The sequence below is a fragment of the Melospiza georgiana genome, chromosome 1 (assembly GCF_028018845.1).
Source record: "Melospiza georgiana isolate bMelGeo1 chromosome 1, bMelGeo1.pri, whole genome shotgun sequence".
NCBI lineage: Eukaryota > Metazoa > Chordata > Aves > Passeriformes > Passerellidae > Melospiza > Melospiza georgiana.
The window spans coordinates 10,449,210-10,472,691 of NC_080430.1; the positions used below are offsets into that span (position 1 = coordinate 10,449,210).

Here is a 23,482-nt window from a genome sequence, read left to right on the forward strand (position 1 = left end):
GAAGGCAGGAGCAGATGATCTTGAAGGTCTGTTTCAACCTTGGTGATTTGGTGGTTCTGTGATTTACAGTTGGACAAATTACTGATTGCCTTTGATTGCAGTACCCCTGGAAACCACTCAGAAGCTCTGCAAAATGTGGCTGCACTTCTGTACTGTATATGCTGGGAAATGCCTCGACGAAGGCAGGAATGATGAATCTGACTCCATGTTCTCAGAAGGCTAATTTATTATTTTATAATACTATATTAGATTAAAAATACTATACTATACTAAAGAATACAGAAAGAATACTTACTAAATGCTAAAAAGATAATAATGAAAACTTGTGACTCTTTCCAGAGTCTCGACACAGCTTGGCCCCAACTGGCCAGAGAGTAAAAATAACTCACACCAGAATCCAATGAAACAATCACCTGTGGGTAAACAATCTCCAAACACATTCCACAAGAGCAAAACAGAGGAGAAGCAAATGAGATAAGAATTGTTTTCCTTTTCTCTGAGGTTTCTTAGCTTTCCAGGAGAAAAATCCTGGGCAAAGGGATTTTGTTGGAGAATGTGAATGCCACACTCCTGTCCAGTGGTGAGATCAGTATACAACTAATTCTCAAGAGCAATTCAAGGTGTTGATTTTGATAACCAAATAGAAAATGCTTTATGTAATCACTCCTAAATTATTGTTCTTTCTTACGTGGGTTGTAATGCCTGTAAATTTGCAAAATGCTTTGAAAATTGTTAATGTGATCATTGCTAGTAAAAATCTGGTCAGCATTACATTACTGTCAGCTGTTTAACTGCAGAAAGTGTAAACTCAATGCATTTTCTAAATAATTGAGCAATCAGACAACAGTTAAAGATGTCTTATCATTGTTAATATTTACTCATGAAAAACACATACCTGAAAAGACAAAGAATTATACTTCCTGTTGTAAGAGCAATCAGAGATACACTGTGTCCAAGGGTATAAATTGCTTTCACCCTCACATAGAAGTTGACCTGTACAGAAAAATATATATGCAGAAACTACTTACTGATACATCAAATTGTCTGTGAAAATATGTAATTGTCCATTAAATAACTCTGAAAGCTATAGCATGATTTTAATTCTTTGCTCCACAGTACATGATGAGAATGTTATATCTCTACCCCAACACATTTTGCAAGGCAATATCTCAAGACAATCGACTTCAGTAGAAAATTCAGCCTCAGAAACTCAGAACATAGACACACAGTCTGGTACCATTCCAGTTGATTATACCATGTCAATGAGGTCAAATAAAGTATCAGACTCATCAATTTCCATGAACACAATCAAACTGGTAAAAGCAAGTCAGTTTGAAAGAGTGGATTATCTCTAAAAGAGAAAATTTTCCTCATTCCTTCTGCTCTAGAGTACTTTGTAATGCAGTTCTACACAAATTTAATTTTAAAGACATGTGAAAGTCTCATTAATTTCTCATTCTAAATTTTCGAATACTTTATTAAATGGTGACACAAACCCTTTCTTTAGTTAAGTTACTTGCTAAAACTTGGAAAGGAAGTTTTTCAACAGAGGAAAAGCAGGCTGAAATGCACAGTCTGCTGATTAACTGCATACATCTGTAAACTCACCAGCTACACACTACAGGAAGTCCTATTCTGAATAACAACATCAAGAAAAATAGGGCTAAATATTTTCAGAATTAAACTCCTTCTCCATTTATGCCTACAGCAAAGTCATTAGACTGACATTAGTTTCCACTCAAGTGAAATAAAATATTAAAACAGTGAAGTTTTTAAAATTACATTATGAAATTAAAGATTTTAAAAGCAATATAGAACATGCTACATATAAGAGACAGAATTTCAATATTTAGCGCACATGGTCACCATTTGCCTTCCACAATGAGGCTGGTAAAAAGTAGCAAGGAAGCAACACTTGTAAGTAAATTGACATAGTCAAAGGAATCTCAAATTACTTTAGTATATTTATTTTTATAGCACTCAAAAGGCCAAGTAAGGAGGTTATTTTAGTAATCCCAATTCATGATGAAATTATCTGAACAATCCCTTTGTAAACGTTATGCAGATATGGAAAAGGCAAAATGAAATGTGAAATGAATAAAAACTCTTGCAACTTCTCCGTTGTAGATATGGTGAAAGTGGAAAACTATGGGAAACAACTGCCATGGATCTTAAGTGCATTCATAGCAACTGCTATGTTGTTACATATTTCAACCATTAGATTGTACAATAAGAGAGTCTCTTGTATTTTGGTATAAAGAAAGTAGCTGTTCAAACTGCATTAGGATGATTGAGACATGCCCAACAAGAAAGCTGCACTGGTTTAAATTTTTCATAATTGCACACCATTTTGAAAATTCTGTCTAGATTTGATTTCAGGAAAGCTCCACTGACTGAGATACTTGGAACTGGAAATCGAAATTGCTTTCAGAATTCATAAAAGAAGGAAAAAAGGTGGAAACCCTGCATGAAGTTACTAACAAAGCATCAGTTGTCCAGCCCCAGTGCTGTAACAGTGCCTTGAATTTATCCTCTGGCCATGTCCTCTGAGCTTGACAGAAACTGTCAGGCTGCTGCCCATGAAGTGACTCTGTCACTTCGCCCTGCTAGGGAGAGCAGAAGATTTTGTCTTCTGCCAGAAAAAACCACAATATTTCATGTAATGTTTCTGGCATTCTGTACACACGCATGACCCCGACAACAAATAGTCTGGCTAAAATCAAAACAAGAGCCCCGTGTGTTTTCAGCCCAGCAAACAGCTGTCAGCATCAGCAGGACTGAGTCTCTCTGCTGGCCATTCCTTGGCCAAACAGATGAATGGGAAATAACTGCAGGGAAATATGTCGGGATTGAAATTAATCAGCCAAGACTGCTTGGACATTACCTTAATAATGACAATGGTCATTTTACTGTAGCTAGGCATGAGAAAATAAGAAGTAATTACACAGTTGAAATTATTTTATCATATGATAATTATTATCCTTATTTTACACTTGAAATGGTAGAAAAAAACACCTTTCTTTTTTCTCAGACATTTTAGGGGTTTAGGTTTATAATGGAGAGAAATCTTAGATGTTACACATTTTTCTACGATCAAAAATTAACCCTGCTTCTCAAATAGTTGCAAAGGTAAGTCAACACTTACCCATTTTTAATCCATTGCATCAAAAAATTATTCAAATTTATGTGTTTTGATTTTCCAAAAAATTTAGATTATTAGAATGCATCTTAGAATGCATCTAATCACTTAATTAGCATGAAGCACTTTATCAGACTCAGCACCAAGGATGATGCAATCATACTGCTTCTTACATTTCCTGTATGAACATAAAATATGTGTCTTGATCTGCCTGTAAGACATCTATAACTCCTAGTGACTTCACTAAAAAAGTAAAATTAGTGAATGATGTTCTCAAATTATATGTCAGTTAAAAACAAAAACTCCATAAAGACAAAGAATTAAATTCCACATTTAATTCTATGCTATGGCAATCGAAAACCAGGAAATTCATGAGACTAATATTGACTTAGTCACAGCTATTAAATATTTGTCACCCATCTGTATTTTAGCTAGCACCCTTTAGAAACAAACTCTTTGTATTTTATTGGTGGAAAATAAACAGGCAAAGCAATGCCAAATCTGATAGCACAAAAACCAGTGACTTTTATAAAAAATGGGATATCTTTTTATTTCTTACTGCTCTGTGTGAACCATAATTACCCATGCCTCAAGTAACATTTAGCTTCAACCTCTAAACTTAAAATATAAATGTGCAAGATTGTCAGGAATAAAATGACTGCAACAAAGGCATGGATTGACCAAAAGAGAATTTGAGAAATTATATTTTCAACATATTTTAACACAGAAGAAATATTATAACCCCTTCAGATTTTATAGCTCTTTTCAAAGGAAAAACTGATTCAAGTCTTAGACATGAAACTGAAATCCCATTATGAAATTGAAATGACATGAACTTTTCTGCAGGTCTAACAAAATCAGAACATTGTAATAACAGCTGGCCTCTGCAAAACATTCACATGATTATTTAAGCAACGCTGACTGCAAAACTGGAATCCAACTATTTATTTTTAAACTTCTGAGGAAAACATCAAAATTACAACCACAAAACCAAAGTCATTAGGTGGTTAGGCACAGAAAAAAATCAGTGGCTTATGATTTTCAGAAAAAAATAATGGAAATGGTTACAGGAAGTGTAAATGCTTTCTAAAGAGCTAATCCTAAAATGTTTCCTCTTTTTTTTGTGGCTACTTAATGTTAATAGGTTTTAAAAGGGCATAAACACTGACACATAAAATGAAATTGGATTAGTACAAGTTTGCCTAATTTGTCTTAAATTTTTTGAAAAGTCTATTTTTAGGCACACTTGTGTTTTGTTTTCTTAGAAAAGACACCTGTTTCAGCTAATGCTTCCTTTAAATTCAGTTTCATGTTATTTTTACTAAGTTCAGGAGACAGAATTCTTCTGTTTATTTACAAAATAACACAGAAGAGCAGAGACACTTCCTAGGCAAAGCTGTCACCAGGCAGATCTCCCAACCTCAGCCTTGGTTTGGAAGGACCTCTAGGGGTGAGAAGATTCCTCAGTGCTGAAGGAGAAAACACTGGAGAAAGTTAAGGGCTTGATTCTTTGGCCAAAGGAGTTTTGCTGTTGACCAGAAATCACCCTTAATGTAAAAGAAAAGCCCTCAACATTTTTATTTATTTCATTCATAAATATAATTTATCATTGCTAAGGAATATAGGACCATTATCATCCCCATGGACTCTTCTTTTTGTTTATTCTGTGGGTGAATATAATCCCATAATACTGCACCTAGGAGCTTCCTCTTTACAGATATAAATACTTACAACTGTATTAAAATTTGTGATCCTAAATTTTCATGATTCATGTGTCACCATTTGAATATTTCATAATATTTGAATATTCATACTCAAAGAACATATCAGAAAATCTTAAACTTTACAATATAAAATAAGAATTGGACCTAGCAAATGAGTTCAGTGCCTTAGAAACTCTGAATTGAGCAAATGCAAATAGAAGTGGAGTAAGGAACCCTAGTTCTTTCCTTCTGCAAAACTAACTTCAACAAGGCAGTAGCCATTTTTAAAATCTTGTAGTTATACAGGAATAAAGATAAATTGAGATAAAGAGATCAATTACATATTGTGGAAATTTTAACTTTTTCTTATAGGACACTTCTACACATTTTAAAATTATGTATGTAAGAAGAATAAAATTTAGTAAAATACATGTAATAACATTGATATTCCTCATGGTATTTAATAATCTTCATACCAGTAATTAATGATACTTTCTGACATTTTTCCTTCAATTCGCTTTGAGCCTAAACACCATCCAGAAAAAAGATGAGATCAGCAGTGTCATAAGCATCTCTTCATAATAGTAGCTTCATTAATTTTAATTATGCCAGTCAGAAAGTCATCTTATTCAAAGTTCCCTAACCATCATGGGAGAGATGATGACTTTAAAAATGCACAAACTTCCACATTTTCCTATGTAAATGTGTATCAGCAGATGTATCTGTGAATGTGAACACTCATGGACTGGAATTTAGCAGTTTATTAACATTCTGCAATTAAAGCAAATTCCCTCTGTGCTCTACAAGAGAGAATATCTGCTAATATTCAGTCCTAGTCCTCACTTGAAGTCAATGAAAGATTTTTGCACTTACTTTAAGGAATACTCATCTCTTAATCAAACCTCATGGAAAAATATTAATGAAAAAAGCAGCATAACATAAATAAATTTAACATGACTTACAGGCACAAGGAAACACACCGGTAGATGTCTGCCTTGTGTCAAATTTTGGTGAGAGGCAAGGGCTCAATTTAGACTCACTGCAAACAATGCATTATTCCAGAGCAATGACCCACTCCACAGACATCATAAATGCATTGTTGGAACAAGAAATTCTTCTAGCTGTCCTGAAAGACTCGAGACTCTGGCAAGGGGCTCAGAGACCCTGGCAAGGAGTCAAAACCACTTGTGCTTTCAATTTTAACCTATGGAAACAATTACTAACTTTGTGCAAAGAGTTACAAGCCACAAAGGTTTGAGTAAAATGTTAGTGAATTTATCACCAGGTGAAAATGTAGAATTTTGAAGTTTTTAGAATGGGTGTTTAGGAGGCGAAATAGAAGAATCAAGGCATGTACAGTCTTTTGTTTTCTTTTTTTTTTAGTTTCCATCTTCTGCTGTGATAGTAGCACTTTTAGGTTAGTCCAAAGTAAAGACAAATTGTCTAACATAGATGATGGCTATTAGAAAATTATTGTAAATAATGTACACAAAGTTTTTAGTATAAAAAGATAACACCACCCCAGAAGCAGTCAGTGTGCCGTAAACTGACTTGTTAGACAAATCTCAAGTCAGAGAAAGAATGTTATAGATAACAGAAAATAAACAACTTTGAGAACGAGAGCTAAGAAATCTTTTCTTCTTCGATCTTGAAGCTAAGAAAAAAGACTTTCTAACACCTCGAGGTCATCTCGACACCAAAGACCCCGTCAACGCATCTGTTTTCTAAAGGCAGCTACAGCCAAGGCCTGCTTGTGTCACTGCCTGCACTGCCTCAGCCCCCTGGTGTGGGGAGGTGTTTCTGCTGCTCATCCAGGGGGATGAGAGCACTCCTGGAATCGGGCAAATGGGGGATGCCTCCTCCATGGATGATTGTGGGGCCCACAGAACCAGCCAGGGAGAGGGTTCCAGCCCACCCCTGGAGAGCCAACCCTGAGCCACAATCTTTCAGCTTAGGTTGAGCAGAAAGCTCATCCACCCCCAGAGGCCTTAGCGCTCATATGTTGATTTCTCCCACCCCATTGGCCCTTCCCCATTGCTCCGCCCCTGCACCCATACCCTATTGGCTCCCCAGTTTTGTCCCGCCCTCCCTTTTCCTATATAAACCCCTGTTTTGCCATGGCCCCTTTCAGTTTTTGGTCCTGGCACCTTTCACGGAGGGCTCTGCTCTCAGTAAAGGCCGTTACCCTGTGCAAGGCCAGACAAGGCTCCGGTCTCTTTCTCTGCAGAGTCCAGAAGAAGCCTCAGCAGAGCATCACTCCCAGGGCTGAGAGAAGGACGTGCCTGTGCCCCTAAGCCCTTCTTAGGATTCTTCCTCAGGAAGGCCATGGCACCCTTCACTGTCAGTCCACCACAGCAGATGATGCTTCTACTAAAGGCACAAGCTGCAACAGTATCACCACACTTAAAAGCCCTGAGGATCCTTCTCTCCATGTTTTTCTCTTCCTCTGACACTACATATTCAAATCACACAGCCTGAAACCGGGGCTTTTGTGTGATCTAATAAAGCCTGGCCTAAGATCAGACAAAGCTGTATTAACTGATTCAGTCATTATTTTAAATAAAGTGGACACATTTCAGTGCTGTACATTCACCAGACATCTTGCTATATATTAATAATGCTGACAGAGTTTAATACCTTTTGACAACAGCAAGGACATGTCTCCAGCTTGTTCAGTCTAGGTAGCAGATGTCAAAGTATGTCAAGGAAAGACTGCAGTGAGGCTTGAGTTGGGTTAACACACCTTGATGTGTGTTTCTAGCATGGTCAGCTCAAGCTTGCTTTTTTTGCTGTTTGCATGTTGTACTGCCACGAGCTCCACAGAAATATAAAATAGAAAAAAAAGATTCTTATCTAAGTACCTAAGATGAACCTAAAACTTGATCTCCAAGGTTAGCAGCAACTAGTTTACTTGCAGAAAAAGGTCTGGAAGCATATAATAAAGGTTTAGATCTACACTTTGATGACATAACAACATAGAAATACTTTGTTCAGAAATTATCATTTTTGTACTTTAACCCCAGTGGCAAGAAAACATCACACAGCCACTCTCTCCCTCCTCCTCCTGCCATGGGGTGGGGAGCACAGCTGGGAAGAAGGGAAAACCTGGGTTGGGATAAGAAGCGTGATGCCCAACTCCATTGCTCAGCAGCCCCTGACTGATGCCCAGCCCATCCCTGAGCAGCAGCTGACAGCTCCCAGCCAGCTCCTCCTGGTTTGTATACTGGACATGGCATTCTGTGGCGGGGAATGTCCCTCTGTCCAGCTGGGGTCAGCTGTCCTGGCCGTGCTCCCTCCCAGCTCCCTGTGCACCTGCTTGCTGGCAGAGCATGGGAAGCTGAGAAGTCCTTGACTTAGGCTAAGCACTACTTAGAAACAGCAAAACATCAGTATGATCAAATTATACCAAATAATCAACATTATTTTCACACTAAAATCAAAACAGCCCTGTACCAGCTATTAGGAAGAAAATTATCCCAGCTGAAATCAGGACAGTCCTATTGATCAAACTGATCCCCCAAAATAATAAATAAGAGCAGTAAAGAGCACTAAGATTTAACCTAGAATAAGCCAAGGGTTTTGTGTCAGGCACTTACAGTTATTTTAATAATGTTAAGCAAATAATTTATTTTTATAGAACCTGCTAATATGTCATTAACATGAAATAAAAATGGAACATTTTAATTTGAACATAAAATCAATGCAAACTGTGGAAGCATGCAAGATCTTTCAATGAGGAAATAAGAGGTGACATGTTTATGCTATTTTGTAATAAGCTTCCTCATTTCAGTGCATTTTAAAGCATTGCAATTTGGTACCTGTTAACAAATTATTCAGTATTTCCTCACAGATCTATATAACTTAAATTTTCTCTAGAATATTCAAAGCTGCCCAAAATAAGTGCATATCTGCAGAGAGAGATGTGCCTCTGTGTGTGCATATATGTATACAATATGTAGAATATGTACAGAAATAAACCCCCTTTAGGTTAAAGATAAAAGTCAGTGTCTTAAAAGACAGAAAAAACCCCCAAAGGAATAAATACTTAGTTGGAGCTATAATAGAAATTCATTCAGCAATGAAGATGCAAGCACCAAACTTACACCAAGGACAGTTTCTACTCCTCTAACACTGTACCTTCAAAACAAAAAGAACACTTAGGACTAACTCTGGGAAAAATATTTTGCCACCTTCCCTAAAATATTATTTAATGTAACCTTGAGGACACTCTCATATACTTCATACCCCATACTGTAGAGCACGTTGTTTTGTGACATTTTTATGCCCAGAACACTCAGTATCCAAATATTAGGACTTTATTTTTAGCTCTCATAGTTGAAATATTGGAATCAAAAGAAACCCAACAAACTATACTGATTTATGATGAGTAAAGGCTTTGGTTTGAGGGGCTATCATTGAGCACCAAGATCTCAATTCAAGAAGACATCTTCAGTGAAAAGAAGTAGCTGGTGCAGAACCTCAAATGCCTCCTGAAATCTCACTACTGCATGATACTTGCGTTTTCCTATTTTCTCTATTATTTATATTGTATATATGATATTATATTAATTGTATGTTTGCCAATAATTTTCCAGTGCCTGCTTTCCACATCCCTCTCCTGATTTTCATCCTCACACTTTTATTTGCTTTTTGTCAAGGCTTTTGCAAATGTTGCTGCTATATCCTATTTCTAGTTGTCTAGGTTAATTCCTGCAAGTATATTCAATGTTCATTTCATTCACCTTCTTTGGCTTACTAATGAATATGTCAAACAAGAACTGCTTTTCTATTATACTAGTTAATCTTCTAACTGTTTTTTTACTACTTGAAATATTATATTTTGGTAATTTCAATTTTTATGTTTTCACCCATTTTCACACCACATGGCAATTCCTGGGTTGAGTGACAATGTTTAAAGTGGCAGTTTTAGCAGTAATACATTTGTGTTCCCAAGCTGTCAGATGACACAGATGTTTTAGAATTTGCCTTCAAAAAAGTTGGGAAAACAATATATTCTCTCAATTTTTCTCTATTTTCAACCTACAGTATGTGTTTGGGCTTTTAAATACAGAAAAAATGCCAAAACCTTCCTGGCTTAGCTGGAATACCAGTGCATATCTGCAAGCCAGACAGAACTGATCTGCTACAGCTATTCCACACATACTAAAATCCAGGGAAAAAACCCAACTGGCTCTCATGAGAGGGCTTAATCCATCTTGGGTAACAAGAATTTTACTGACACTATGAGCTCACCCTTGTAAACAAACTCTTGATCTGTTAGCCTCAGCAAGAAAACAGACAGAAAATGCATAAAACATGATGGTAAAAAACCTTCCCTCGACAAAGAGACAGTATCTGCAAAGTGAAAAAATTCAGTTTTCTATGCATAGGGCATTTAGGATACCTTGATAGCTTTCTGAATAACTTGTGACTGCTTGCACAATTTCAAGTCCAATATAAACCTGCCAATAACTCAAATGAACTAAATCAATTATATTTTAATTATAACTTTAAGACATAGAATCAACCAAGTGGTGCATGTAATAGTAACAGACTATAGCAGATTATTAGCATTAGGTTTTGAGGTCACTTTTTAAAGATATTCTTTTGCAATAACAAACTTCTAGAAACAACACAATGCAAAACATATGGTGCACCAGCTGAGTAGCACTGCAGTGTTAGATATACAGATGCTTCACTGCAATTACCAACTGTTTATAGCCTTGAGTTTCAAACAGTTACTGAGTTCCACATTCCTGATTTTATCTCATTAGACAACTGCAGTCCAAGCGTATTGCAACCAATGCTATCAAAAATTACTACAGATCTTCATTAAATCTCATTTTAATTCAGTCTGAGTAAAATGGGATTTATTTGGAAGCAGAATTTGTACTGAACACCATCATCTAAATGAACAGAAAAAGTATTTTTCCTACCTTATAATCGTCCTCGTAGTCATTATATCCACACGTACTTAAGATGTCAGGAAATATATCCGACCATCCATTACTCGTACAATTTTTGCTAATGTTTCCTGTAAAGCCAAATTAGAGAGTTTAAATTAGAAAGATTCAAAACTCTCCTCGTCAATGACTCCTTAGACAATCTAACTGTGTCATTAGCTGATCACAACCTAGCTCTTTTTCCTTTGTTTCCTAGGATTCAACCCAGCCATTTCCTCTCACGTGCTTTTCATTCACATTCCTTTGGCTTTTAGTCTTGCTTGGAGTTGCCTTTGTACTACAGAAAACCAGAAGTAAACCCAAGACTTTTCCTTTGGTATAGCAGCTATTTCTGTTACACATCTGCAAAAGCCTAAACTGTTCTGCTGTTTTATTTAAAATACTCGGAAGGGAGCCATACACTTCACTCTGTAAAGGGGCTATTTGTAGGTAAAGTAATTTGAAAGAAAAGTAATTTCAATGAGAGTTGTTCTAAGCTCCTATTTAAGGCTTTTGAGAAGCCAATACCAAGGAATCTACTGAAGACTTACAAAAGCTCTTAGACATTAAGGTGATGACTTGCTGCTACAGCAAATGTTGGTAAGTTTGGTAAAGAAGTTCAAAGGACAAGTTATGTCATAGACTGAAGAATGAGGTAAAGATGCATGCTAAATTTCACCCTTTGAACCAATACTGAAACAATGTAGTACAGGCAATGTACAGGACATGTGGAAGTATGGCTGGAAAGGAATTTTGAAGATTTATTAATTTCAGAAAGTTTCTGTTTGGAGCTGACAGAAAAAGTTGACTCTTTCTGGAGATGATGTCACACAGATGACATGGGGGCAACCCATGATTCTACTTCTTAATCTAATTAAAATGAATTAATTTTTATGCAATATGGAACAACTTCAAGAAGGCAAAACAGAAAAGCCTCATGTCAAATTAAAGAATAGTCATTACACTTATTATAACTTACTATGTTAATTCATAGCCAACTTCCCCTCACATTTCTTAGAGCAATTTCTATATCTATGATACTTGAAATCTATAATAATATACTGCCTTGGTTTGGAGTTTACCACTGGTTTGTAATTGAATTAAAGATTCCTGGTTTTCACCATAGAAAAAGAAATTTACGTGCCATAGGTCAGTGTTGGTCAAGAATAACCAAACTTGTTTATATACACTCCAAACTAAAGCTTTTGTGATCTTTATTTTGTTGATTGGTTACTGGAATTTCTTCTTTGTATAAAGTCTTCAGTGGAAAGTTGTAAATATCCCATAAGTGGTTCACCAGCCAACAACCAAATCTTTCCAGCTAATAAAAGGCCCTGACCTGAACCCACAGTCTCCTCAAAGAATGGGACCACTTTTGCCGTTTGGCATAGAAATGACATTTTTAAAAGAAAATGTCACCTATTTATACACTGTGAAGAGTCTTCACTTTAAAAGTACATCAAGATTCTCTGACCAGGCAGAGCAGAGGAATGTGTTAACAGAACCACAATTGCGTCAAAGCCAGTTTTGCAAGAAAAAACTCAACGTACTCAAGACACTGAAGTATTTTCTACTTCAAATACTGCAGTACCTTCTAACCTAAAGAGAGAGAGTTGGGCAATGTTCTATGGAAGGCAATGTTTATCTCTACGCCATCTTTTCATACAATTAAGTATTTCAGATGCCAGCCTTATTTAAAACCTTTAATTTGACACATACATTTGAATAGTAACTTTCTGAGACTAATAAACTTGTAAAATACAGGAAAAACATTATAGGATAATATGATTGCTTTTGCAGTAAAAATTCTTTTAATGACAAGTTACTAATATTCAATACACAATTAGAGTACCACAGAAGGAATTTAGAGCCAGCTCTCCAAAAGTTCTAAAGATGAGAATAAAACTACTTTTTTAAATTCACAATTTAAATTGGGAAGTCCTTTAAGAAACTGATGGCATTTAAAAGCCTACTTGAAGTTTGGAATATTTGCATAAAAATAAGGTAGTCTAGATCATCTTGTAGTAGCAAATCTGGCTAAATAAAAAGAATGAAATTTCTTGTTTGAAGGTATTTTTATGATTTTCCACTGTAAGAATGAAGTTAATTTGTAATGTGCTGTGTATGAATTAAATAAACTACATATGCCTGAGCATAAACAATTTATGAAAGTACCAGGATGCTTAGTTAGCTCTTAATTGAATCAATCATGCAAAATGTTTTTTGTCTTCCTTCTCTGAAATTTTAGAAAGACTAGGTTTAGAAAATACTCTTAATTGAACAGGAACCCCTAAAAATCAACCTTGTTAGGTTCCACAAGCAGTAAGTAAACAGGTTGCTATGAAAAAAAGCTGGATCAGGAAAAAGGATAGCAAACTGTAAAATGAAGAAATATCTCAGTCTTGCTGACACTATGGTGATGTGAGATAGGGTTGTAATGCACTGTGAAGGTTTCAGACTTAAATATTTATTGCAGTTGTTTTATAGTAAAATGAAAATGTTGTTGTAATATAACTAAAGTTTGTGAAATAAACTCCAGGGAGAATGTGCATGCTCTAGCTTTTGGCAAATAGACAGAAGCAGTGTGATTTAATTCAGATTTTGAATTTTTGATATTTATTAGTTTGCCTTGTCTCATGACAACACTTTATTATCTTTGTTTGAGTAATTTGCAAACTTTTATAGATTTCACAACATTTAGCAACGATTACACATACTTTCCCCTTTATAAATTGTTTAGACTATCCATGATAAACTAATCAAGATTCACCAGTTCCAGGAATGAAAACCTCTGCTCATCTGTAGATTGTTTTACTTATCTATTTTTTACTAGAACAAGACTTATTCAACAGTTTTGAGTCTAAAGGTATTTTAGTTGTACCCCAAATTAGCCTCTAAGTTAAAAGTCATATTAGGGGGACACCAATCCCCCACTCCTTTCCCCCCCAAAAAATAATTACATAACTGTGATAACTTTTTCATCTTTCACCAGCTTTTCATGACAATGGTTTCCCACCTGAGCAATGGGGATGTGATTTTTCCATCCAGCAGCATTTTGAGATACATGTGAAACACTGTGTGCATCATCTATTTTCAAAACCCCCCTCAAATGCCACAGGACAAAATATGATTTATTGACAAGATGGTGCAGAAGATGGGAGACTTAAACCAGTTAAATGTTTCAGCAGTCTGAGACACTGATGAGCTCTTTACAAGTTCCATTAAAAAGCAGAATAAAAGGTTTCATAATAACTACCTTAAATTGCAATAGCAGTAATTTTTAGGTATTATCTGCTAATGTGGGCTCTTTATTCTCATGATGGCAAGGCAGAGCTCCCCTCCTGAGACACAGAGGGAACAACCTACATGTGGCCTGCTGGCAACTGTTAGAGATGTCAGTCAGGCTCAGCTGCCTTAGTAATTAACAAAATAGGTCAAAAAAGAGCAAGCAATATCAGCAGCTTTGGTGAGTGTCACTGTATCAGAAATATACTTAGTATCTAACTCAAAGAACCCCAAAAAGAACACAAAGATGATAATTTGGTCTTTTCACGGTGTATCCTGAACAGCTCTGACAAGAATTTTTAATCTACAAAGAAAATTAAACCCCCAAATAAACCATTTTTAGCACATTATGTTAAAGAATACCAGAGAGAAGCCAGTGAAAATACACCTTAAAATAAAATACCTGGTTTTCCAGAAAAAAGGCTGAATACTTTTGGGCAAGGGACAGTGACAGTCTCTCCAATCTTCGCGGGACGCCAACAGGTGATGTTATCCCAAACTCCAACACATCCTGAAACAAAACCAGTCTTAACAGCCTTGAAAGCTGGGTTTGCTTATAAAGACCTGGTGCAAGCTTTGGAAAAGATGGTACTTTCCATGAAAACTTAAAAGGAATCATAACAGTCTGCTGATTAATTAGCCAATTTTGAGGTCCGTTTGCAGAATGTCTCATTAAAACAATGTCATTGTGATGTGAGGATGCTAAGAAAAAAGTAAGAAAGATTAAAAAGTAATTCCTGAGCACTGATATGGATTATTAAGAATTGCAAAATTTTGAGAATTTCCTAATCACAGTTAAAATGGAGTTTTCTATCAAGCAGATTGAACATCACAAATAAATATGCAAGAAGGTAATTGGACTCAGCACCACATATGACAGGCAGGCATTATGTTTGGAGAGTGTTAAGAACAATAGGCATGGACCTACAGAATAATCTCTCAAACTGAAAAACAGACATTTGAACAAAGAATGTTTCTATATACTGGTTTCAGGAAGGGCAGGGGGCTTCAAATTCCATAGATATATTTTATAGTGGTAAATGCTTGTTACAATTAGAAAGTAACTTGCTACAGCTTTGCCTGTGTTCATATGTGGCTCAAAGGTTGTATCTTGTGAATGAGTGTAAATCTCCCTATAGCTTCTATAGGCATTTGGCTCAATCGTGCCCTGTTTAAAGGTGTCTGTTTATAATGCATATCTTCTAAGCTAAACAAACAGCTATGAAAGTTTGTCAACACAAGCCTTGCAAGGACAAAGAAGTAAGGAAATGTTACGCATATTATCTCAGTTCAAGCTATTAAAAAAAAAAAGAAATCGTGCCAAATTCTGTGCATTTATGGCTTCAGATAAAGCATATAAAAATTTTAGTTTGTAATTAATGTTAAAGACAGAAATCAAACTATTATCCCACTGGTGTTATCTCCATAAGATTATTAGCAGTATAAGGGACAGTTTGTTCCTTTCAGTAGAGAACATAAAACTTGGACTGGAAACTGCTCTCAGCCATATTATTTTCAGAATATTTATAGTATTAGCTATTCATTATTAATTTATTCTATGCCAGTGAGGTCATACCCAAAATCAAGCCACATGAGTTAAATGAAACTTGAAAAGGAATATTTAGAAGTTCTATATTTGTATAAAACTTTTAGTGCAATTAAACTTGGACAGCTTGTGTTGACTTAAAATATGCAGCATCCTGCTTTCAAAGTTTAAGTTACTTTCAAAGCACACGTAAACTAGGGAACCAAAGAATGTGTAACAGGACCAGCAGCTGGATTTGTCCCAGGGCTGTGTCCTAGCTGCAGCACGAAGGGAAGCCAGTGGCACAGTGTTCCCATGGGCCTTGCTTTCCTTTGGAAACATCCATCCAAGTGTGATAGCTGTGAGGGAGCCGCTGAGTGGCACAAGAACAAGGTCTGGAGATGATAAATGAAGATGAGAGGAGGGTTATGGGAGAAATTCTGCATTTGATCACCAATTCCACAGAGTCCTCTTTATGCACTTTCCCAAGGAAATGCAATTCTCCAGAGGATTCACTTGCTTATAGGGATTGGGTCTTTTTTCACTCCTCTTAAGATTGTACAGTTCTAAATGCAGCATCTGTTCTATATTCAGAAAGATTATGCCAAAAATAAGGATTACTAAAGGGAGAACTTCACAAAGTTTATCTCTATGTGTAGATAACATAATGCCTTATCCTCTACTGCCCTGTGTGCTGCATCAGCCTCTCTCGGCATTACCAACAGTGTCCCTGAGAGATCTCTGATAGTGGCTTGGCCATCTGTACACAATTTCAGAGGTTTACACTGAGCAGGTCACCTTCAGAGCCTTTGAAATGGAATTTCAACATGCTTAAGTCCTTCCTGAGTTGCAGTTCTGGGTGAAAATCAAGCCCAAATCTCTATGATGCAGCACCAGAGCTTACTCAAACTAAAAGAATGTTTACCTGAACCAATTCAGGTCATGCTTGCTCCCCAACTGATTTTAAGCCAAAAACAACATCAATAACATGACATACAAGTAATCAGAAAGACAAAGAAACTATTTTCTTCATCTGCCAGCACTCAGAAGTACAGTGACAAAATGAAACTCTTTTGGCTTTGATTGATGGGCTCCCTGAGCCAGCATAAACAAGCCCTGGAGTACACAAGAATAATTATCATCTTGTAAGACCTCAGACGTTTTTATTTCAACCCCATTTCCACTAACAGTGAGAGCTGAGATGAGTCATGAAGCTGTTCATGCACACCCATGGAAGGTGATGACTTTCTCAAATTTTCCCTTTTGTTTAATCCACTCTGTAAAATGGTGGCCTTATTACAGTAATCTGCAAACAGCTCAGAGGACTTGTAAATTTTTTCTATGCTACTGTACATTGACTGGGCTTAGGTTTTGCCAAACAGGCAGCTGAACAGCATGGACTTCAGAGCTCCATTGCTGTGTTTGCCACAGAAAACACCTTAAAATCTTATTCAAGCCTCAGTTGGATGAAACATATAGAAAAATTGAAGTTCAAGTCCTATTCCTACCAAAATTCATCAACACAATTTGTATCAAATCTCAAAGCTTGCTGCAAGGTTTTGATGTTCAAAACATCACAAGTCAGTAATGGTTTCTGGAATATGGTTTTTTCCTTTATTTTTCCCCCAGTATTTTAGGACTTTAAAGTCCTTGATGGCCCAGGTGAGAATGGTAGTGTTTCAGATTCCTCAAATCAAATGGATGAAGTAACACCAAAGATTTATTTCCTGCATGTAGACTACATTCAAATGCATCAGAAATCATGTGAGTGAAAATGAAATCGCTGTCACCAGAACTCCAAGAATATTAAGCCTCAATTTATGATTATCTATAGGCTTATTGGTAATGGTACAGGACGTCTGAGAAAACTGCTGAGATGCTGGAGGCATTTATAGTCACTGAATGACTACAGTGGGCATCTGAATCTATTCTGAATGCTGAAATGGTATTAATTACTGGTGTAATTACTGCTGGAATTGCAATTGTTAAACAGTAATGCATCTTCTGGGCTTTCAAATCACACCTTTCCTCATCGCCCCTTCTTCCAATTACCACAGATTTTAACAGTGTTTTATTCATATATCTTCTTTTTCTCTTAGGAAAACATACTCTTATGCAGAGGGGGGATACATTTAACTTAACTTCATCTTAAAACAACTGAAATTAGGCCAGGTTAATTGCTCCCAATGATTGCCTGTTTCTTTCCAGTGACCACAAGGCAGTCTATGGTGCTTTAAATACCACACAGTTGGGAAGTGAAGGTGTGGTAAATGCTATGTAAATGTTTCTGTTTCCCTACATAGAATATCTAACTTGATCAAACTTTGTATTCTCCTCTCAACTCGCTTTCTACAACTCTCTGTCCAGCCATTATGCATTCAGAGTTAGGATTTCTGGACTGTCATCCATCAGTGCATCACTCATAAAATCATTATCTAAATTCTCATTTTCTGGAACTTTTATCAATCTCTCACATATGTAGGCCTGCTTCCTACTGTCTCTGAAGAATATTGATCAAGTCAGATAAAAAAAATATTCATATTTTTAGGTTTAAATAAGGTCTTACATTTTAGTTCTGGTAACAATTTTACCAGTAAAATTATACTTTCTATAGCTAGATTTCTATTTCTTTTTGTAATTCACTTTTAAGTCAAAACTTTAATTGCTCCAATGTTTATTTCATGTAATGTCTATAATTTTTATTTATACTATTTTAAAGTATTCTAAGTACCAGATGTACTTTAATGTACATCTTTTTTTTTCTTTTATGCTCATTATTGGATTTAGTCTCTATGTTTCCACTGTGCTTCAATAAATTCTTAAGCATTGAGTGTTTTTGTCCTTTTACTTTGATGTGCATGCATAAAAAGTCAGTCCAGCTTAGATCTGTGTTAGCTCCTCTTTTTCTGTATGTCTACTATTATATTCTTTAGCTTTTTCTTTAACTATTGGGCTGGTTCTGGCTGGGATAGAGTTAATTTTCTTCACAGTTGCTAATACAGAGCTGGTTTGGAACAGTGCTGAACAATGGGTTTTTGCTTCCCCTATCAAACTGTTCTTAACATAAAAGTTTCCAGCTTTTACCTTCCCAATTCTCTCCCCAGTCCTGCTGGTAGGGGAGTGAGTGAGGATCTGTGCAGGGCTGGGTTGATCTCTGGGTTTAAACCAATAACAAATCTTAGCAAAAGTAGCAAAGGCAAAAAGAAGAAATGTTCTTCATCCCTGATTCTGTGGTGTCTAGAAGAGCACTCCCACAGCCTGCATAGAACAATCCCTTCTCAATGTCTTCATTTGCACCATTCATTTCTCTGATGTGCCATTCACAGAATATCCAAGGAAACAACCAAACTTCCCTGAAATCCTTTGCTCAGTGACTTGCCCAAAAGTCTCTTCTCCTGTTCCTCCAGAGGACACTCAGATGCTATTGTTAGCTAGTTTCAATGAGATCACTTACTTTATTTGAATGTTTGGTCTTTAATGCTTGTCATGCATTTGCAAATAGTTCATAATTAAAGGAAACATAACAGACTATAAAACTACATTTTGTTTCCCATTTTCTTCAGCTTACATAAGTGCTGCCACCCCCATGCATCATGCTGCTTTTTGAGATCTAGTCTTTGAGCAACAGGTTCACTTACCTACATGTGCTTCTTTGTCTATAAAACCATCAAACACTGGGGCTTGTGCTGGAAAATTTTGTTTATAGACACATTTTATAAATATATATAACCACTAGGTGGCACTTTGTATTTGGATTTAAAAATTGTCACTTCCAAGAGAGGTTTAGCATTTTTCAAAACTGTCTAGGCGTGCATAAAACATGAAAAAACAACAGAATGCTTTGAAAATGAGTCAGAAAGTCGACAGCTAGCCTAGGGTTTATTTTTCAATGTTTTGATTTTTGTAGTTAACTTGGCAGAGCAGAAGCCATCTCACCTCTTATGGGCAATGATTTCTAGGCTGCAGGTCTGTGTGCCACAGCGTGGAACTTGGGTTGCATGGGAATTATGAACATATATGGACTGACATTCCTTCTGCATTTTCACACAAGTGATTAAAAACAAAAACAACGAAAAAGAGGTGCTGCACAAGCTGGGAGCAAAGCAGAATTGCTCAGAACGGGAATAGGAATGAGACAGCCCCAAAAAAGGCTGCCCCACTGAGGATATTTCCCACCTGATTTTGTCAGGGCTCTGAGAGCAGGAACAGGCAGTGATGGCTCTGCCTTCATCCTCCTCAGAGCCTGTGCCTTCCTCTCCCTGCCCAGCCATCCCAGGGCTCTGCCCAACCCTGGTGCCCTGTGCTGGGCCCTGTTCCCCTCTGCAGGCTGATGTCCCTGTGCCAGGGAGGTGACACCTGCCTGGGGACACCTGCCTTGACCCAGGGTAGGACCTGCCGCACCCCGCCTGCCCAAAGCCCCTCTGGGTGGAGCTGCCTGCCTGCAGTCCTGTGGCAGTACAAACTCTGGCCGCAGGGGGGTCTAGAAGCAGCTCCAATTACTGCAGGAAATGCCAATGGAAAAACTTTTAATTTCCAGTCAACAAACACTGGACAGCAAACAGAAATTTGAAATTCTACAGTATACGTCAGATTTAACTAGTTTAAATAAAATGATGAAACCACAGAGTTTATCTCATGTTAACCTAAGATATTTGAAGCTCATAGGTGCTTCAAAAGCCAGTTCTAGTACCAGGAATGGTAAAAATACGGTTTCCAAGATTTCTAAGAGATTTCTGGATTTTCACGAAATTAAACACTTCAGAAGAAATGTCTTGTTATCCTTTTGAATAACAGTTTCCCTTTGGACAATCAAAAATCTATTGGCCAGCTTTACACTTAATGTAATTTACGTATTTTTAGGGTTCTGTGGGGAAATATGGAACTTGCCAGCTAAACCTTTGAAAAAACCCTCTCAAACAAGAAAACAAACTGTCATCCAAATTTTTCAGGTAAATCCTGCTTTCCAATTATTCAAAATGTCCTATGGAGACAAGAGCATTTATTTTTGAATGACTGAACAGCATGCTAATCTTACGATAAGAACATTATTTTCTATTCTTACGCAAATATATTAATGTGTGTATAGTCAAAGCTCTAAGAGGTACTCTCATCTTTATGTTGCCCCAATTCTGACATGCTGTACATTCTTGAAAATTACCATTAAAAATTAATCTCCTGTTCATATAAATCCCACCACAAAATATTAACTGTCTCTATTAAGAAGTGGACCATATATTTCTGCTAGTATGTATTATGTCTAACCCATATGCTATTTGTTGCATTAGCTGAAGCTTTTTCAGTGTTTTGATACCCAAAATTCTTTCTTGTGATATTTCAGCTTTGGATGTTGTAGAGAATAGACTGCCATGGCCACAGCTGTCTTTGTGAAGTGCAAGACTATGCTAGGCAGTATTTCCTTCAGAATCTTCTGGAAAACACAAAAAATTCACTTATGGATGTGCATTTCCTTCTTCAGGGCTACAAATGCCATCTACTAATGTCTACTGCCAGATTTCTATTTACATTTTGGGTAGAGCAGAAATTTCAGATCTTCAAAATCATTGTGGGCACCTGGTGCTTCTCTTCTTTCCAAAAGGGTTTGTTATTGTCAGTCTTAGTACATTTTGCTATGTAAAATAGCAAAATTTTTGAATAAGGCTGACCAGGATGTTTTCTTGGCCATCACCATTTTATTTACAGTTTGTTACTTTCCAGTAGACAACTCATTTCATTCAAGGCTCTTTCCCACCTTTCTCACCCAAACTCCTTAAAAGACAGAGCTCTGTCTCTCTTCTGCCCTCAAATATTTAAGTACAGCTTCCACAAAGCCCAGACATTGTCAATACCATAAGGGTCAGTTTTATGTGGTGTTGTTAATGATGACACTTCAATCAGCAAAAGCCAAAACATAAAAATATCCAAAGCAGCCCCTTTAGCTTCCTTCATTAAAAAAAAAAAAAAAAAAAAAAAAAAGAAAAAACTGTGAACTAAAAAGTAGCAACCTATCTGGAAAAGCAGCAGCACAGAGATTTAAGAAAGCTAAAGTTGTGCTTCCAAGAGTTCCTGGTGCTGCATGAAAGAAGTTCCATGACCCCATCATCTCATTTAATTCTACTTTGAATGCTACCTCAGAGGACTGTCAGCATCACTGCAGTCTGAAGTACTGACTCATTTCACAGAGAAAATAGCTTCAAAACTAAACAAAACCTGATGCAAGACCTTGATGAGACAGGGAGCATAATGATGGGGAAACCTTAAGGAGATTCCTGTTCATGTAGCAAAAAAAAGTTCCAATCTGTCTTTGTGTCAGTCTCCTATTTTCTAATGTGGAGGATGGAGTGATCACGTTGGTGTGGCTATAGAAAGAGGTGTGTGTATTATACACAAAGGTGTGGGGGTGTGTGTAAATGCAAAATATGCATCTTTCTTCCAGGAAAAACAACCTTAGCAGGTAACCTGATCAGATAAATTTGACTTCTGGGCAACTTTCCATGGCTCTGACATTTGAATGTTCATCCCACTGTTCTGAACAGCTCTCTTTCATCCACAAGATCATGAGCTCAGTGCTGGAATCACTGAGGAAAATTCTATTGACAGTGCAATTCAGGAGATTGGATTATACAGCAATATTGGTCCCTCTTGCTTTAAACTTACAAAGAACGAAGAGCATAATTTTGGTGTCTTGTCTCTTTTAATTTCCTATTACAAGCTGCATTATGAAGCTTCTCTTTGAGAGGTTTATGAAATTCTTTCCAAAGCCATTTTTCTTTTTGTCTACATCCCTTCCTCAAAGTTAAAAAGCCATATCTAAAATTAAAAATGTTGTCTGACGTATGGGTCTCACAAAAACATATTTTGGAAATCAAAATCTGAAAAGACACATTTAACTGTGCAGCCACTCAATCCAAGATGAATCAAAAGTCCCTAAATTTAATTCTTTTCATAATGAAATATTTTTTAGAACTTTTAGTGGTAGAACCCTGTTAAAAAAACCCTGAATTTTAACATTTTTGACCATAAGATTTCATTTTTTTTCACTTGAAGGTGAAGAGAAGGGGGGCAGTTACTTTATAAGGAAAAATTGTAAATACTGAATAAAGGCAGAAATTTGTAGGACAATTATTTTTTGCATTAAAGTAATTACTTTAGGCCATGAGTAGCAGATAAAAAACAAAACAGGTTTTTCCATATAGATCTCAAAATCTGTAGCTATTATGAGCAAGTTAGAATGCAATTCATCTGCCCTTCAAAAATAAAGAAATGTGCCCAAAGATAGAAGAACCTCTCCTAGGCTTCCAGCTAAGGTGCATCCATATCTCAGGGGTCAAATTATAGGAGGAAAGAAGACAGCAAATGGGGATAGAAGCTAATGCAGTCTGCATAAAATAAACAACCAGATGTTCTAAAGAGCACTACAGGGAGGAAAGCCCTGCCACAGATCTTTGGAGAGTGGCTTCTCCCCTAAATGGAGTGTAATGCTGTCCACTAACGGAAAAGTATGTGCTAATGCCTGAAAATCCCACAAAGGGTGCAAAGCAAGAGGTTTGGTGTCTCACAGTTTGACATGGGCAAATGAGCAGAATTTAGAGCAACCGGGTCCTTTGGTTTTAGCATATCCTTAGCACTGTTCAAAGGATGCTTGCACTGGTTTCATACAATGTTTCTTTGGAAAACACACTACCGTGTGAAACACACTACTGAAACCATGAAGTGCTTCATAGACTTCACAGTCAGTGATTTTAGGTGCAATGCAAAAATTACTCAGCAAAATTCTTCGGCCCATGTCTTGAGACAGCTCAGGTGTAAGATCATTTTATCATGTCAAAGAAACCCAAATAGCCCTTAAATGTTTCCTTTTTACCTTCCTAACTGGGAGCTAAGAAGATTA

At 36.7% G+C, this 23,482-nt stretch overlaps 1 protein-coding gene across 2 annotated transcripts in view; it reads right to left on the minus strand.

The window, feature by feature from the left end:
- The window catches only part of VIPR2 (vasoactive intestinal peptide receptor 2), a 51,332-nt gene that overhangs the window by 22,109 nt on the left and 5,741 nt on the right, over nucleotides 1–23,482 (minus strand). For both annotated transcript variants that reach the window (XM_058031717.1, XM_058031708.1), the window contains exons 3-5: nucleotides 14,473–14,580; nucleotides 10,779–10,876; nucleotides 896–993 (exon numbers count right to left, since the gene is read on the minus strand). In XM_058031717.1, coding sequence (XP_057887700.1) covers nucleotides 896–993; nucleotides 10,779–10,876; nucleotides 14,473–14,580 — 304 coding nt within the window. The remainder of the gene's footprint in view (nucleotides 1–895; nucleotides 994–10,778; nucleotides 10,877–14,472; nucleotides 14,581–23,482) is intronic.